The sequence below is a fragment of the Choloepus didactylus genome, chromosome 2, assembly GCF_015220235.1.
Source record: "Choloepus didactylus isolate mChoDid1 chromosome 2, mChoDid1.pri, whole genome shotgun sequence".
NCBI lineage: Eukaryota > Metazoa > Chordata > Mammalia > Pilosa > Megalonychidae > Choloepus > Choloepus didactylus.
The window spans coordinates 239,286,597-239,304,928 of NC_051308.1; the positions used below are offsets into that span (position 1 = coordinate 239,286,597).

At 42.9% G+C, this 18,332-nt stretch overlaps 1 protein-coding gene across 11 annotated transcripts in view; it reads right to left on the minus strand.

Annotated features, from left to right (window-relative positions):
• KIF1B (kinesin family member 1B) overlaps positions 1–18,332 on the minus strand; it is a 186,250-nt gene that overhangs the window by 117,954 nt on the left and 49,964 nt on the right. For all 11 annotated transcript variants that reach the window (XM_037828553.1, XM_037828556.1, XM_037828555.1 and 8 more), the window contains 3 exons: positions 3,736–3,812; positions 2,279–2,458; positions 641–706 (listed from right to left, as the gene is read on the minus strand). In XM_037828553.1, the coding sequence (XP_037684481.1) occupies positions 641–706; positions 2,279–2,458; positions 3,736–3,812 (323 nt within the window). The remainder of the gene's footprint in view (positions 1–640; positions 707–2,278; positions 2,459–3,735; positions 3,813–18,332) is intronic.

Sequence of the window (18,332 nt, forward strand, 5' to 3'; positions counted from 1 at the left end):
AAGAACCAAGGTCAACACTGGATGGAGAGGAACTTCCAAACTTATAAGCAATTACAAAGGGGGAAAAAGACTTGATAACATATATTTTTAAAAACCCATGCCTGTCAAAATCACTATTAGTAGTATTAAAGAGTTCACACAAATAAATAAGAAAAATATTGAGATCCCAAAACATAAAAAAGCCTATGCATACTTTATAAGATATTCAACCACACTATTAATCAAAGAAATTCAAATTTAAATAAGAGTGACAAATTTTTCTTTATCAAATTGGCAAAGACTTAAAAAACGTTAATACTAAACAGTGGCAATGGCACAATGGGTGCTTACACCCTCTCGGTAGGACTGAAAATTGGTACAACCCTCCTTTCTAAAGGGCCAACTGTCAATCCAAATGTACTGTTTGACTACAAGAATATATTCAAAGGAGACAACTGGGGGGAAAAAAGGCATAGAGTCATGAATTAAGGGTTAATTGAAACATTATTCATTACAGCCAAAACTTAGAAGACCCTAAAAGAATAAACTTGGGGGAATAAGTAAGTGGCCCACAGTGCAGTCAAGATTTGGAACCAGGTAAAGGTCGCCTCTGAGAGGATATGTGCAGCAGCCTCCGCTTTCAACCCACAACTGTACTCACCTCTACGGAGTAAGACATTTCTTCGTTACAGTTGTCATTGATTTTCTCAAAAAGTTCTTCACACAACTACAGAAGCAGAATGGAAGACACAGGAGTAGCATAAGTTACAAAACATAATCTTCCTTATCCCCTGGATTTCTTATTTAAAATATGTGATATTTTAATAAAAAAATTCAACTGAGTTTTAATTTGCTATACTTTTAGGATTAGGGCAATCAATATAAATTTTGAAAATGAACCATACCTACATGATTCTCTAGAAGTCTAAATAGAATTTAAAATTTATTACAAATGGCAGTTTTTGCATAATCATCTTTTTTTTTAAAAAAAATGCTTTTATATTAAAATAAAGTACTCCAAAATTCTACCAGAAAAGAGATACAAGTATAGTTAGACAAGAACTCCAATAATGAACAAATTAAAGCTAAGGGGAATGGAAGGAGACACTAAGTGTGGTAACAGGATAAAACAAATATGGCTACTTAGCATTACGTGTTATAATCTACCAACAATTATTTTATTGCTGAAGAAGTATCCCATAGTGATAAAGAGTAAAAACTTCAGAACTACTGTTCCTGCATTTGGATCTTGACTCTGCCACTTACTTGAGCAAGTGACATGCACTCAATGCATCTCAGTTTCCTCGTCTGTAAAACGGGGTAAAAAAAGAACCTACCTCTTAGAGTCAGATGAGGACTAGGTGAGCCAACATCTGTAAAGCACTTAGACCTATGCTTGGCCCACGTGAGAGCTACATTATGCTTTCTCTAATTGGTATAAAAATTATTATTACTACTATATCAAAGGACGACACCCAAATACATGTCTTAAGTATTTAATCACAGAAAACACATATGTAGTATGTGCAATTTTTTCTGAAAATTTTTCAATCTTTATTAATAATTAAACATTTCAATTATGCAGCTGTTTAAATTATCATCTAATAACCCATTTTAAAAAGGCAACTATTGTCCTCTTATGTATTTTATTCTCAGAATATAGAGATGGTGGCACTTGGCCTAGAGTAAAACAATACTAAAATTAACCCCAAATGCAGTTAATAAGAGCAGACCACATTTCTGCTTTTAACAAAGGAAGAATATCTAAGTCAAAACTTTTCTTTATTACCTAAGAATATGAGATTAAAACAAGAAACATCAACTGCTCTTGAAAAAGGAAACCTTGGATTGTTCAAAGTTTAAAGGGATACTATTAAATTACTAAGATAAAAGGATTTCTGAAAGGCTTATCTTACTACACGAATGTCTCAGATGTTTTACTATCTTTAGTAAGAAAAGTTAACATTTTAAAGAAGCGTTTCATGAGATTAAGGTTTTATATTTAGTAAATATCACAGACATGTTTAATAGATTAAGAAGCTGGTAACATTTTTCAAAGTATAAAATAAAATCACACCATGTGTACAGCCAAACCTTTACAAACATTAACTTTCCCACCCTTAAAGACAGACATGTACATGTGCAAACTCTTCTGAGGGAAAGAAACAGATTATTCCTCTTTGGGCCTTGCAAAAAAAGTCCCTGATTGAATGTCTGCTAAATAAAACAACTGTTAAAGCCATTTCAGACCAAAAGTAATGATGAACACAGGTTTGTTGTTTTGGCTTTGGTTTTTCACCTGTGGAATGATGCCAGCCTGGCCGCCTTCTTGTTTACCCATCATTGTATAAGACTTCCCAGCACCAGTCTGTCCATAGGCAAAAATACAGACATTATATCCCTCAAAAGCATGGAGGAGCATTTCCTTTCCAATGTCATTGTACACACGGTTTTGAGATGCAAAACAGGGATCTTCAGACTGCGAAGGTTAAAAGGAGAAATAAATTACATTTTATCCTAGTCTTTCTTACACTTAATTGACTGTCTCTATAATAAAAGTGTTTGGAATCTTAACAGTCACCTAAAATATACCATAAATTTTTAAAATCCTCTCTGCACATAGATTATTTTTCTCATTAAAAGCACATGCACGCACACACATACATACGGAGGCACTATTAGAGTTATCCAAGTCAGCCAGACATAAAAACATCTACACAAAATTATCTGGCATGATTACACTTCATTTTCTGTAACTTTAAAAGTTATCACTCTTCCATTTATAGGGAGCTTTGACAAGATTTTCTTAAGTGAAAAATGGGGCTAAAAGATCAAAGGTAAAATTCATATATAAAAATACGTCTTGAAGTTGTTCCAGGTGCTGCGGCTATTACTCAATAAACACAGCTTTCAATGAAGAATGTTTCCAATCCCTTTCATAGGTCCTTCCCTCCAGCACTAGGCTTTGTCACTAGTTTTAAAAAAATCTACTTCCCAACACACGTCAGGAAAAAACAAACAAACCTCATAACAAACAGACGGATAGTGGAGAAGAGAACTCTAGTATAGGAACAATTTCTACAAGTCAGCAAGATTTTGGGTCCTCTACTGTCTAAGGGTACTGTATAGGGCCTGACTCTCCTATTTTCCTAGATGCTGGTAACCTTTGTTTTCCTTGTGGACCTGCAGGCCCTTTCAAAATGTTCAAAAACATATCATCCTAACATGATTTAAAAAAACAATTTGACCATGGGCATTCCAATCCTTCTTTACTTGTGTTCCCCATTCCCTCAAATTTTAACTCACAATTAATGATATACTAAATAATCTTTCATTTGGCACTTCCTAAGATCTACAGGTACAGTGATGTACATAATAACAACCCTGAGATGTTGATAATCTCCTCAGGAGTGACTAAACCACAGATGAAATCAGGATCAGTATAAATTTAAGGTAAACTAAATCAGTTTGGGATGTGTGTGTGTATCAACTTTCAATCAAACAAAATACTTTATTAAGGAGAATACTTTTATTCAGGTTAGTGTTTATTAAATTAAAAACTGAACTCATGCTAGACGACACTTACAGAACAAAAACTGAATCTGCTCTGCTAAGATTTCTCTTAAAAGGCAAAACAAAAACAACAACACACACACACACACACACAAAACAAAACCAAAGGATAGGGGAGGCAGGAGATGCTACAATGGCATATTCCAAGACAGCTGCCAGCACCCGCACCACGGGTTCACTTACCGAGGTGTGAGACCAATAGGAATAGTCAAAGCTGAAAGACTTTGGAGCTTCCTTTGGGTTCTTTGGGTTTATAATACCTAGAGGATGAAAATGTTTTAATCGTATAAGTAACTCACACTTACATTTTAGTTCAACATGGATATTATATGTTCAAAACATCCCAATCAATAAATTCATAGCATTGAAGCTGGATAGGGCAATTGAAAAACAAAAAAATCAAAGTCTGAAGAGGTGATCTGTATATGGCACTTGAAAAAATCAGGCCAACAATATTTACTGGGTAACCCCAAGATTCACAACAGGGCATGGTACATACACAGTATGTGCTCAGGAAATATTTTGTGAGTAAATATTTACCCTTCCTTTAGGAAGTTAGTACCAAAATTTGGAAATAGGACAAGTTACTATGTTAATGTGCCTCAAAAGGCTTGGAATATTTCAGCAAACAAGAAATAAAAATCAGAAAATTAGTGAATTACTCCAATTAGAATTTGAAACAATTTTTTAAAAGATCCTATTACCTACTTCAGAAAAGCATTCACTGGAAACATGGTCCTATTTCTGATATCCACAATAGACTGACTACATACATTATGTACATACATACTCCCCCTACCATCACCCCCACAAACTAATAAATCATCTGCAGAATGTCATAAACAGGAATATTACTTTTTTTAAAATGCAATTTTATTGAGATATATTCACACACCATATAATCCATCCAAAGTAAACAATCAATTGCTCACAGTACCATCATATAGTTGTGCATTCACCATAATCAATTTTAAAACATTTTCATTACTCCAAAATAAAGAAATAAAAATAAAAGAACACCCAAATCATCCCACAACCCTTTCGCCCCCCTCATTATTTATATATATTTTTGTCTTTATTATTCACCTGCTCTTGTGTCATTCACAAGGTTTTCACAATCACATGGTCCCACGATAAAAGCTACCTAGTTATACAATCATCATCAAGAATCAAGTCTACTGGATTACAGTTCAACAGATTCAGGTATTACCTTCTAGTTATTCTAATACACCAGAAACTAAAAAGGAATATCTATATAATGCATAAGAATAACCTCCAGAATGACCTCTCAACTCTAGAATTCTCTTAGCTGTGGAAAGCCGCCTCCCGAATCGGGCCTAGCGTATGCGCTGCAGCCTGCTCTAGAGTTACCCCCGCCCATCGAGTGAGCCAAGATGGCGCCTGCATCCTGTTTCCGCATAGTGACGCATGTATCCGCCACCCGCTCCTACCAATCGAAATCCTGTATACGCGATACTAGCCTAGAAGCTTATTGGTTGTTAATTGTGTATAAAAGGTCTTACCCGGACGGGGTAGGGTGAGACAGCCCACAAGGAGCCGTGCCTGACGGCCACATCGAGGCTGCTCTCCCACGAGGCGCCGTGCCCCGTGTGGGAACCAGTAACACAGAATGTTCATCTAGCTGTAGTAAAGGGCTTGCTTTCACAACTGCCGTGTGGTTCGAGTCGTGATTCATGACCAGGTTAGTTCGCGCAGTCTGCATCTCTCTCTCTCCTTCCCTGTTTCCCCTCGCCGGCCGGGAACCGGGGACCGAGCGGGGCAGCGCCGGACAAGTGGTGGCCCGTACGGGGACGCTCCTCCTCCTGCCTCGCTCTCGACGGTCCCTCTGTGAGGAGAGCAGCGCTGCGCGTCGAGCTTACGGCGGACTTCCCGCGCCTGATCAACGCGAGAAGGTGAGTGCGTCTTATTACATGATAGTTAGGGCCCGTGGGTTTTCAGGTGACCCCGGGGGACTCGGAAGAGCTCTCCGAGTGACTGAAGTATAGTGCCGACTGCAATCATGGGGCAGTCCGGAAGTTCACCTCTCTTAGCTCCCTTAAAGAACCTTTTGAAACAACGGGGTATCTCGGTCAGGAAAAGCTCCCTTCAGCGTTTTCTTGATGATGTTGATACTTTTGCCCCTTGGTTTGCCTGCACCGGCAGCCTTAGCCTACCCTCTTGGATGAAGCTCGGTCGCGACATAGACCGAGCGCGCCAGACGGGCGTGTGTATGGACCCGATTCTAGTACCCGTATGGGAGACCGTCCGTGCGGTCCTTGAACTAGAATCGGCTACCGGCCTAAGCCCGTCCTCTGTCTTGCAAGAAGCACGGTGCGCGCTCCAAGAAACCCAGTCAGTTTCGTCAGCGGACGGCTCCTGTAAGGGCAAACCGCCGGAGTCCAGTGACTCTGACTCAGAGTCAGATAGCGATACTGACGAGAAGGCGGAAGCATCCCCGCTAATTGAGTGGGAGGAGCCTCCCGCCACACCCGTGCGGCCTTCCGCCCCGCCAATGTCTACCGCTGCACCCCCAGGGACACCCCAGCTCCCAACTGACGCCTTGGGCGGTCCCACCAAAGGACCTTGCCGAGAGCTCCCTCTAGTGGCCATGCCCAGTAAATGTAATTATCCTTTGCTGCCAGACCCGGAAACCCCCGATGGGTCGGTCAGGGGAGGGGCAACCTTTGCCGTACCCCCCGCCCGAGTATACAGGCCCTCAGGACCCTTTGCCATTAGGTAGTGGTGGGAGACATTTCTGGAGATGGAACCCTTTCACAACATTTAGACCTTTTGGCATGCTGGGTGGCTACCAGCCACTTGAGCCGCAGCCAGTCTCAGAAATGTACCCGGTTATTATCAATCCCCAAGGTGGCAATCGGCACGAATCATATGATTACAAACTATTGAGGGAATTGAGGCAGGCCGTCCATCAGTATGGCCCCAATGCCCCTTATACCTTGAACATGATCGAGAACCTCTCTGCTCTAAATCATACACCCGCAGATATTTTTCAGCTAGCCCGTGCTTGCTTGCCGTCAGGCCGATTCATAGATTGGAAAGCATGGTTTGAGGAGTTAGCTGAAGAGCAGGCCGCAAGGAATGCGGCGGGGGAGACGTGGCGGGTGGAATGCTGACATGCTGTTGGGGAGAGGCGCCCATGCCCAGAACCAAACGGGTTTCCCACAAGAGGTCTATGCCCAGATCTTCCGCTGTTTTGTGGGTGCCTGGAAAAAGCTAACAGGTGAGGGAGAGGCTCAGGCCTCACTCAGCAATATACACCAAGGCCCCACAGAACCATTTGCGGATTTTGTAGCCAGGATGCAAACCGCAGCTGAGAGAATCTTCTCAGATCCAGGAGTAGCAGAGACTGTGGTTAAGCAAATGATTTTTGAGCAGTGCAACAAGGAGTGCAAAGTTATCCTGGCACAAAACAGAGCAAAAAATTTGACAGAGTGGGTCAGGCTCTGTAGAGATGCTGGCAGCCCTTTAACTAATGCAGGTCTAGCTGCCATGCTAGCCAGCTCCCTACAGGTGGCTACAAAAAGCCCGAGAACCTTAGGGGCAAAGTCTAACGGGTGCTATGGCTGTGGCCAATCAGGGCACTTTAAGAGAGATTGTCCCAATAGACGTCAACCCCCTGCCACTCAACGGTTTGGCGAACCAGGTGCAGCAACCAGGCCGTGTGGCCGTTGCCACAAAGGCCCCCACCGCGCAGAAGACTGTAAATCGGTTTTCGATGCGCAGGGTAGACGCCTCTCTGGCCGCCCCGAGCAGATTCCAAAAAACGGGAAGAGGGGGTCCGCCCTTTCGACGGACCCCCTTGCATGCCATTCGACAACACAGGATCCGATCAAATTCGTGCGTCCCCCGGCTCAGCAGGACTGGACCTCTGTGCCACCTCCAGACTCGTACTAACCCCCTCCATGGGTGTCCAGTTAGTAGGGACCTCCTTCAAGGGGCCCTTACCGGCTGGTACTGTAGGGCTCATATTGGGAAGAGCATCCACGGCCCTGAAAGGATTAACAGTTATACCAGGACTTGTAGATTCAGATTTCACAGGCCGTGCCCAAGTTATGGTTCAATCTCAGCGGGGCACCTTAGTCATTGCAGAAGGTGATAAGCTGGCGCAGCTCCTGCTCTTACCCAGCTTACATGCAGTCTTTCCAAGCAGAATCAGACAGAGAGGGGAAAAAGGGTTCGGATCCAGTGGAGCGATTTTTGAGGGACTCCATATGTCCCTGGAGTCTCGACCTATGCTAACCATTAAGGTGCAAGGCAGATCTTTCTTGGGCCTGCTCGATACAGGGGCCGATCGGTCTATCATAAGACAACAAGAATGGCCCCCCACCTGGCCAACGAGCAGGGCGGAAGAGCCCATTAGAGGAATAGGCCAAATTTCAGCGCCCATGCTCAGTGCAGCTGCCCTTCATTGGGCCGATGAAGAAGGACACCAAGGCAGTTTCCAGCCTTATGTATTAGCCCTGCCTGTGTCTTTGTGGGGAAGAGACATTCTGACCCAAATGGACGTTACTTTAATTAGCGGCTACTCCCCAACCTCTAAGCGACTGCTAAAAGAAATGGGGTATACCCCCGGCAAGGGTTTAGGAGCTTCACTGCACGGACGTGCGGAGCCTATACAAGCTGCCCCCAAGTCTGACAGACGAGGCTTGGGTTTTTCATAGGGGCCACTGAGGAGAGATTCCCACCCACACCTATAAAACTAAAATGGAAAACCGAGGCTCCGGTGTGGGTGCCTCAGTGGCCCTTGCCACAGGAAAAACTTGCAGCGTTGCACGCCCTAGTATCAGAACAACTAGAAAAGGGCCATATCGCCCCTTCCACGTCACCGTGGAACACCCCTATATTCGTAATAAAAAAGAAATCTGGTAAATGGAGACTGCTACATGATCTAAGAGCTATTAACGATTGCATGGAGCCTTTAGGGCCCGTTCAGATGGGACTGCCCCTCCTCTCGGCATTACCGGAGCACTGGTCGATTTTCATCATAGATCTGAAAGATTGCTTCTTTTCTATTCCGCTCCACCCTGAAGACACCCCTAAGTTTGCCTTTACTGTGCCCTCTAGTAATCAAGAGGAGCCCTGTCAACGCTTTGAATGGACAGTCCTGCCCCAAGGCATGGCTAATAGTCCTACCATGTGCCAGCTGTATGTCGCTGCGAAGCTAGCTAGCACTCGGCAGCAGTTCCCTCAAGTGAAAATCATCCATTATATGGATGACATTCTCTTAGCCCATAGAGACACAGATCTTCTTAAAACAGTTTTGTCACATTTAGTCCTTAGTCTTAGAGAAGCTAACCTAGAGATTGCCCCTGAAAAAATCCAAATGACTGACATTACCACTTTCCTGGGGGCGAAAGTCGCACCCACTCATGTTTCCCCCCAAAAGGTGTCTCTCAGGCTAGACAATATACACACTCTCAATGATCTACAAAAACTCATGGGGGATATCAATTGGATCCGTCCATACCTAAAATACCCAATGTCAAACTAACACCTTTGTTCGACCTGTTGAAGGGGGATTCTAATATAAACTCACCTCGAAGCTTCACTCCAGAGGCAAGGCGAGCACTATGCCAGGTGGAACAGGCGCTCAGTGGCGCTGCATTGAAGAGAATAGACCCTGATGAGCCTTTTGAAGCCTGCGTGCTGCCGACAGAATTACAGCCCACTGCGGTACTGTGGCAGCGGGGGCCGCTGCTCTGGGTCCACCCTGGAGTTTCCCCCAAAAAAGTCCTAGAGCACTATCCTACAGCGGTTGCAGACTTGGCCCTAGAATGCATTAAAAGGGCTGTGCAGCATTTCGGTCAGCAGCCCAAAAATCTCAGGGTGCCTTATTCTTCCCAGCAGCTTGAGATACTCACCGGATGCATAGATCAATGGGCCATTCTCCGGTGTACATTTCTTGGTCCCATTAACAATCAGTTCCCTAAGGCTCCTCTCTTGCAGTTTGTCACCCGGCACCCAGTGATTTTTCCCAAAGTAACCTCTCCTAGGCCACTAGCAGGCGCCCCCACCGTATACACGGACGGCTCCAGCTCTGGAACAGGGGCGTATTGTGTGGAGGGGGACACTCCTAAAACAGTGCTCTTCCAACCACAAAAGCCTCAATGGGTAGAACTGCAGGTTATCATTGCAGTCCTGGAAAGCCTTTCCGAGCCCTTAAATGTCGTCTCGGATTCTGCTTATGTTGTGAACTCTGTACAAATTTTAGAAACGGTGGGCATTGTTAAACATTCCTCTACAGTAAGGACGTTCTTTGCCAAACTACAGGAGGTTATATGGACCAGGCAACACCCTTTTTACATAACCCATATTAGAGCCCACACAGGTTTGCCTGGCCCTATGGCCCAGGGGAACCATAGCGCAGATGTAGCCACTCGACAGCTGCACATCTTTCCGACGCTGGTACCGTATCAACAAGCCCGAGAATTCCATGCCAAGTTTCACATCAATGCAGGTACCCTAGCTAAGCGGTTCAGCATACCACGTGCAGCTGCTCGAGATATTGTCCGAGCCTGCAACAATTGTGCAGAGCAGAGAGCAGTCCCCTCGGTTGGGGTCAACCCTAGGGGTCTCACCCCAGGGGATACTTGGCAGATGGATGTCACTCATCATTCAGAGTATGGTAAGATCAAGTACTTACATGTGTCGGTGGACACATGCTCCCAAGTTTTATTTGCCTCTGCTGAACCAGGAGAAAGAGTCTCCCACGTCATTGCACACTGCCTTGCTGCATGGGCAGCTTGGGGTAAGCCAAAGACGTTAAAGACGGATAACGGGCCTGCCTACACTAGTAAATCCTTCCAAAAATTTTGTGACAACATGGATGTCCAATTAAAACATGGCATCCCCTATAACCCTCAGGGGCAAGGAATCATTGAAAGAGCGCACAGATCTCTCAAAGACTTGCTTAAAAAACAGAAAGAGGGTATAGGCCACGGCCTGTCCCCAAAAGCTCGACTGTCTGTAGCCTTGCTCACATATAATTTTTAAACGAAAATTCACAAGGAATGACACCTGCCCTGCAACACACCACCCCGAGTCCTCCGCATAGAGGTCTAGTCCGTTGGAAGGATGTCCTGTCGGGGCAGTGGAAAGGCCCTGACCCGGTGCTCAGCTGGGCCAGAGGCTCTGTTTGTGTTTTTCCCCAGGAACCAGGACGTCAACCAGTGTGGGTTCCGGAAAGACTGGTGAGAACCGTGACATCACCTGAAGAAGCCAAGGAACAGCTGTCAGAAACGCCAACGAATATACAACCTGAACCATTAGACCAAGCCTCCGACCCTGCTGATGATGGCGACGACCGACAAGACGATAATAGTAGGACTGACCACCCCGCGGTTGCCCAAAAAGAGGATCGGTAACTCTGTTCTTTGCTCTCCTATAGCAATCCTTCTAATCTGCCTTTTTCTTTTTAGTGGAACTATATTTCCTCCACAAGCTTCAACGAGTCCTTCCCCCTCACCAATGACACACTGATCCTCTCTTTTGCTAACCTCTCTGTCAAGGTTGTCAACACCACAGTTGCGGCGAATGCTACTTGTGAAACTGGTAATGGCGAGTTAAGTAAGGGAGTCTTGCTTGAATTTCTTAACGTTACAGGGAAGAGCCGCCAGTCTTGTGAAGGGATCTTGAGTAAAAAGGAGACTCAAAGGTGCCTTTTCCTTCCAGGGCTTGCTCCTACAGTCTGCAACCGTTCCAAAGACCCGGATGCCTCGCCGCCCCGCTATCCTAGTGTATCGCCCAAGTTATGTCTGGCTCCCCGTCAAGGCAACCGACTGGGTTGGCCCTGTTTCTCAAGTTGTTTCACTTAACAATATCCCCTTCTCTAAGTCTAGGCGTCCAAGAGGCATAAAAGAATGGCTATCGAATGCTGCCAGTGTAGCTTCCTCTTTGTTTGTCCCAACGATCGGGCAGGCTGTGCTACAAGCATGGACAGATCGGCAGCTCGCCATAACGATGGAAACGGTAAATGGCTTGGTCAACCTTACCCGAGACGTGCTACGCCGCCACAATCAGATGCTGAACTTAAATTTCCAGGCCATTCAGAAACTCCAAGCGGAGATAGATGAACTTGGACTGGAAATAGATGGACTCTGGAGAGTGCTTCAGCAAACATGTGACACCCGGTGGCTTACGGTTAAACTCTGTGTCACTCCTGTCAGGGCCAACGTGACCGGAAGCATTTCCAGAGTCTCTGATTGGCTGAAAAGGTCATATTTTCCTGAATTTGTTAATCTCTCCCAACAGGTGGAATCTAGTTTAGACACAATTGGGGGGATCAAGTTAAAACCCGTTAAAGTCGATCTCTCCGGGTTAGGCGAGGTTCTACAGAAACTATTGCACAGTGTTTCTTCCTGGTTCTCTTGGCCCAATTTAACTAATTGGATCCTCATTGCAGTGGGATTATTGGTGGGATTAGTCGTTGTTAAATGTTTGCTAGAACGCCTGTTTCAAGCGCAGCAGCAATTGCGTGTTACCACTATGATGGCTATGACTCCCACCTCTGTTACCCTCGATAGTGACCGATTTATTAACCATACCCCTTCCTGGTCGCCTCAGGTGGGGCGCTTTGGAGCAAATTTGTAGCGAATCGCATGGCTGTTTCTCGGGTGTAAAAGGCGACACCAGTAGTCATAATTTTGTCTCAGGTGGGTCTCTAGGGCAGAGTCCTAGTTGTGGCCAGACTGGACCCTAGCCATTGCACAGAGACACCTAGTGACACCCCCGACTCTGGTTACTGCTGTTCCTGCCCCCGTCGTTGTTCCCCAGTTGCCAGGCAAAGCACTGCAGGGAGAGTCACGTTGCTTCCAGCTTACGGACTCTCCGGTCTCCATATGACGTGAGCATTCTGGTTGGTGCTAGAGGCTCCGCCGCTGGATGGCTGAGGCCTAGTCCAGACTCCCCAAAGCACCAAAGAGGTTGTGAACCATTTGGGTTCACGGGAGCACGCTCATCACTGGAGACACTGGGTCAAAAATAAATAAGAAAGGGGGAGATGTGGAAAGCCGCCTCCCGAATCGGGCCTAGCGTATGCGCTGCAGCCTGCTCTAGAGTTACCCCCGCCCATCGAGTGAGCCAAGATGGCGCCTGCATCCTGTTTCCGCATAGTGACGCATGTATCCGCCACCCGCTCCTACCAATCGAAATCCTGTATACGCGATACTAGCCTAGAAGCTTATTGGTTGTTAATTGTGTATAAAAGGTCTTACCCGGACGGGGTAGGGTGAGACAGCCCACAAGGAGCCGTGCCTGACGGCCACATCGAGGCTGCTCTCCCACGAGGCGCCGTGCCCCGTGTGGGAACCAGTAACACAGAATGTTCATCTAGCTGTAGTAAAGGGCTTGCTTTCACAACTGCCGTGTGGTTCGAGTCGTGATTCATGACCAGGTTAGTTCGCGCAGTCTGCATCTCTCTCTCTCCTTCCCTGTTTCCCCTCGCCGGCCGGGAACCGGGGACCGAGCGGGGCAGCGCCGGACACTTAGCCACTGAAACTTTATTTTGTTTCATTTCTTTCCCCACTTTTGGTCAAGAAGACTTTCTCAATCCTATGATGCCAGGACCAGGCTCATCCCTGGGAGTCATGTCCCACATTGCCAGGGAGACTTACACCCCTGGAAGTCATGGCTCATATAGGGGGGAGGGCAGTGAGTTTACCTGCCAAGTGGGCTTAGAGAGAGAGAAGCTACATCTGAGCTAAAACAGAGGTTCTCTGGGGGTGACTCTTAGGCATAACTATAAGTAGGCTTAGCCTCTCCTTTGCAGGAATAAGTTTCATAAGGGCAAGCCCCAAGATCAAGGGCTTGACTTAATAAATTGGGAGTCCCTAATGCGTGAGAATAAGGGTGGGAAGTTTAATGTTTCCACATTTAGAAATACTACTCTTTGACTGACAAGCATGGAGTCTCCCTGCCTGTATTAAAAGTCATTTTTCATGTAATTCATCCAGTTACACTATACACTTCAGGGACTGACTGAGAACACTGGGACCTAACCTCTCTTCCCTTCTCATAGATAGAAGCTTCAGCTCCTCATATTTCACATGGAACAGAATTCTTTACAACATATGGTCACAAAATCTCCTTAAAGATGGGACAGCTCAGCCAACCCATTTCTCTAAGGCAGGGCCACATCCCAGGCTAAAAGTGAGATCAGGATTAAAAAATAAATCTGTCTGGGGCAGCTGCTGCTCTGGACACAAACAGCAACAGTTGCTACTGTGCTTAGTTCTCTCTCTTGCTGGATTCCACTGGGTGTGGCCACACACATGTGTTCTAACCTCAAATGCTGACAGAGTATTAATAAGGCTCACGCTGCTCACAATCATGTGACAAGGAGACTTGGTTCTAGAAAAAACATCTCCCCACACACAAACGGTAATCTAGCAACGAACTGTACTTCTAACCCAAAGGCACATCCAAGATTTAAGGAATAGTCAACAAGCACAGAGCACTGTTACTCGAGTTGTAAGTACTTTCTCTATACTAAGCTATTTATCCTCCCACCTACACAATGAGGCAGACGTTTCATTATCCCCATTTTATAGATAAAGAAACCATCATAGAGAGGTTAAATCACTTACCCAAGGCTACAGCGCCCTACGCTTTAGTCAAGACATCCATGATTTAAATGCTTATTCTCTATATGCAGTGATTTCCAAAGAAAAGACAGAAAGGCATTTTTATTTATATGTATATTATTACATCCCCCAAATTATACCACAGATACTGTTTAAAACTCTCTTTACCGACTTAAAACAGGAAACTATGAAGATAATAATTCTTAAAAGATGAAAAACCACACACACACGCACACACAAACTCTGCCAAGAAAAGGGAAATAAGTGTCAGAATGTGTGAGCCAGGTTCCAGGTTTTAGTGGCTCAGCAATAATGGCAATGGCAAGATGCAGGGCCTGACCTCTGAAGCAGCAAAAACATAGTTAAATCAACACTTCTAACCACTAGAAAAGTTGCAGACATAAACCATTTAACCCTATTTCATTCAGCCTTTTTAACTACTCACTGGTGGTACAAAATCTATCAAGAACAACTTAAGAAAGAGCTAGTTCTCAGATCCTATCCTTTTGTTCTCTTTTCCCTAGTAAAGAAAAAGAAATAAAAAGTACACCAGTGAGTAACTTCCGATTCACATGAAATCCTTTTCCTCTTCCTCAACAGTCCCTTCTCCTAGATCTTCAAGTATCTGAAACTAGGTTTTCCTAACTTCCAGCTTTGAAACCAAGCTGCTTTAAAAATAACTGACTCTAATCGACAATAACAAACCCTGTGTATTTTAACATAAGTAAATCAAAACAATTTTAAAAAGCCATTTATATAATGGTATTGCCAAGCAAGATTAAATTTACCCACAATATTCAAAATAACTCAATTCCCAAATATAAAAGACCTCAAAACAATGCAAAATTCAGTATTGTTGTACTTCTTTGGGGGGGGGGGGACAAGTTATGGAGGGCCAGCTTCAGAAAGCATTGGCAATTTCTGTTTCTTAAGTATAGCTACAGGGTTGTATTGTTTCGTTGTTTTTTTTTTAATTACAGAAGTTGTGGGTTTACAGAAAAAACATGCAGAAAATAGAGTTCCCATATACCACCCTTTATTAATATATTGCATTAGTATGGTACGTTTTTTGCAAATGATGAAAGAACATTTTTATAACTTTACTACTAACTATACTCCATGGTCACCCTAGGGTTCACAGTTTGTGTTATAGAGTCCCATGGATTTTTTCTTTTAAAAAAAAATGTGTATTCTAGTAACATACATACAACCCAAATTTTCCCCTTTTAGCCACATTCAAATATATAATTCAGTGCTGTTAATTACATTCACAATGTTGCACTAGTATTACCATCATCCAATACCAATACTTTTTCACCATCCCACATAGAAACTCTGTACAATCTGACCATTCTCCATCCCTACCCTGGGCCCTGGTAACCTATATTCTAGTTTCTTACTCTTTGAATTTGCTTTTTTTAAAACATATACAATTAATTGTTCACAATTGTGAATTAGCTTTTTCTAATTATTTCATATCAGTGAGATCATTTAATATTTGTCCTTTTGTGTCTGGCTTATTTCATTTGATATCTTTGAGGTTCATCCATGCTGCTGTATGTATCAGAACTTTTCTTTTTACAGGTGAATAATGCTCCATTGCATGTATATACTACATTTTGTTTATCCATTCATCGGTTGATAGGCCTGAGTTGCTTCCAAATCTTTTGGCAATTGTGCATAATGCCAATATAAACACTGGTATGCAAACATCTTTTCAAGTCCCTGTTTTCAATTCTTCTGGGTATATACCTAGAAGTGGAATTGCCAGATCATAAAGTAGTTCCACACTTTTTGAGGAACTACCAAACTGTCTTCCACAGCAGCTGCACCATTTTACACTCCCAGCAACAATGAATGAGTGTTCCTATGTCTCCACATCCTCTTCAATACTTGCAATTTTCTGGGTTTTTTTTTTTTTTTTTTTAATAGTAGCCATTCTAGTGGGAGTCAAATGGTATCTCATTGCAGTTTTGACTTGCATTTCCTTAATGGCTAATGATGTTGAGCATCTTTTCATGTGTTTTTTGCCATTTATATATCATCTTTGCAGAAATGTCTTTGCACATCTTTTGCACATTTTTAAATTGCGTCGACTGTATTTTCGTTGTTGAGTTTGTAGGGTTTCTTTATATATTCTGGATATTAAACCCTTATTGCATATGTGGTTTCCAATACTTTCCAATACTTTTACGTTCATAACAAAGAACTTTGATGCACAAAAGTTTTTAATTTTAATGAGGTCCCATTTATCTATTTTTTTTCTTTTGTTGCTTGTGCCTTGGGTGTTGTTAGTTTTATTTTATTCTTTAAATTTACATATATATTGTATTATCTTGAATATATGAAATATATCACTAGAATGTTAAAATCCTAGAATTCTGCAAATGAAAAAGATTCTTATAAAATATTAATGAGAGCAACTGAGCTCTTCAGAACCCTCTAAAGCCCATGAACTCCACTACTACATCCACTGACAATGAATTAGTGATTTCAAATATGTCAAAGGATTTTTCTTTCTGAATTAATAATGGTTGAGATCTCACTCACTTCCTTTAACCCAACTAGGTAAAAGGATGTTTCCACTCACTAAAAAAAAAAGGGGTGGGTGGGTGGGTGGGAACACATGTAATAGAAAGGGTACAGGATTCAGAATCAAGAGACCAGAATCAGGATCTACATACTGGTATCTTTTAACATTCTAAACACACACATAAAAATTTAAATGACTACATTTAGATTTTTTTGTGAACTTGGGTATTATTGAACTGTGTGTACTCTCTAAAATTGAAATAATACTTAAAGGTAAATAGAAGAATTTTATTTCTTGGCTAGAGTTCAAATACTACAATGGGGTCCCCTTTCCCCTTTCTTACGCTTGTGCCCATTTGTAGTCAATCACTCCCAAATCACTAAGTCAATGTACCATGTCTTACAGATCATCTACACTATCCCACAACAAACAGGCACTCACATCAATGACCTCCATATGTCACTTACAATTTTAATTTTGTTAAATCCTGTACCATTTTCAGGAACACAAAAAGAAAAATCAAAACACGCACTCACATGCAATATATACATAAAATACCAGTGGATTTTATCAGCTTTCACAGAAAGAATATAGAAAGATTGGGTAATAATACTTAACACAATGGTTTTTCTATCAAGGTCAAGTGAGTTAAATACAGCACATAGGAATTCCATTTTGTTTCTCAGGAAGCATGCATATAAGATTGGACTTGTATAAATTTTTAAAGATTCTGATCATAATGAAATGAAGCTGGACATCAGTAACAGGCAGAGAACTGGAAAATTCACAAACATATGGAAGTTAAACAACACACTCTTAAACAGTGGGTCAAAGAAAAATTTGCAATAGAAATCAGTAAATATCTTGAGATGAATGAAATCATCAAAACTTATGGGATGCAGCGAAGGTGGTGCTAAGAGGGAAATTTATAGCCCTAAACGCCTACACTAAGAAGGAAGAAACTGCTAAAATCAAAGACCCAAATGCAGACCTGGAGGAACTACAAAAAGGACAGCAAACTAAACCCAAAGCAAGCAGAAGGAAAGAAATAACAAAGATTAGAGCAGAAATAAATGAAATTGAGAACAAAAACAGAGAGAATCAACAAAACCAAAAGTTGGTTCTTTGAAAAGAAGAACCAAAACTGACAAACCCTTAGCTACACTGACAAAGGAAAAAAAAGAAGAGGCAAATAAAATAAAAAATGAAAATGGCATTACTACCTAGCCCACAGAAATAAAGAAGATCATAAGAGGATAGTACGAACAATTGTATGCCAACAAATTAAGACAACCTAGATGAAATGGAAAATTCCAAGAAACACATGAATAACCTACACCCACTCTAGAAGAAATAGAAGACCTCAACAGACCAATCACAAGAAAAGAGACTGAATCAGTCATCAAAAAACTCCCAACAAAGAAAAGCCCAGAACAGATGGCTTGACAGGTGAATTCTACCAATCAAAATTCCAAAAAGAATTAATATCAATCCTGCTCAAACTCCTCCAAAACACTGAAGAGGAGGGATCACTAGCTAACTCATTCTATGAAGCCAACATCACCCTAAAAGCCAGATAAAGATACTACAAGAAAAGTACAGACAAATCTCTCTGATAAACATAGATGGAAAAGTCCTCAAAAAAA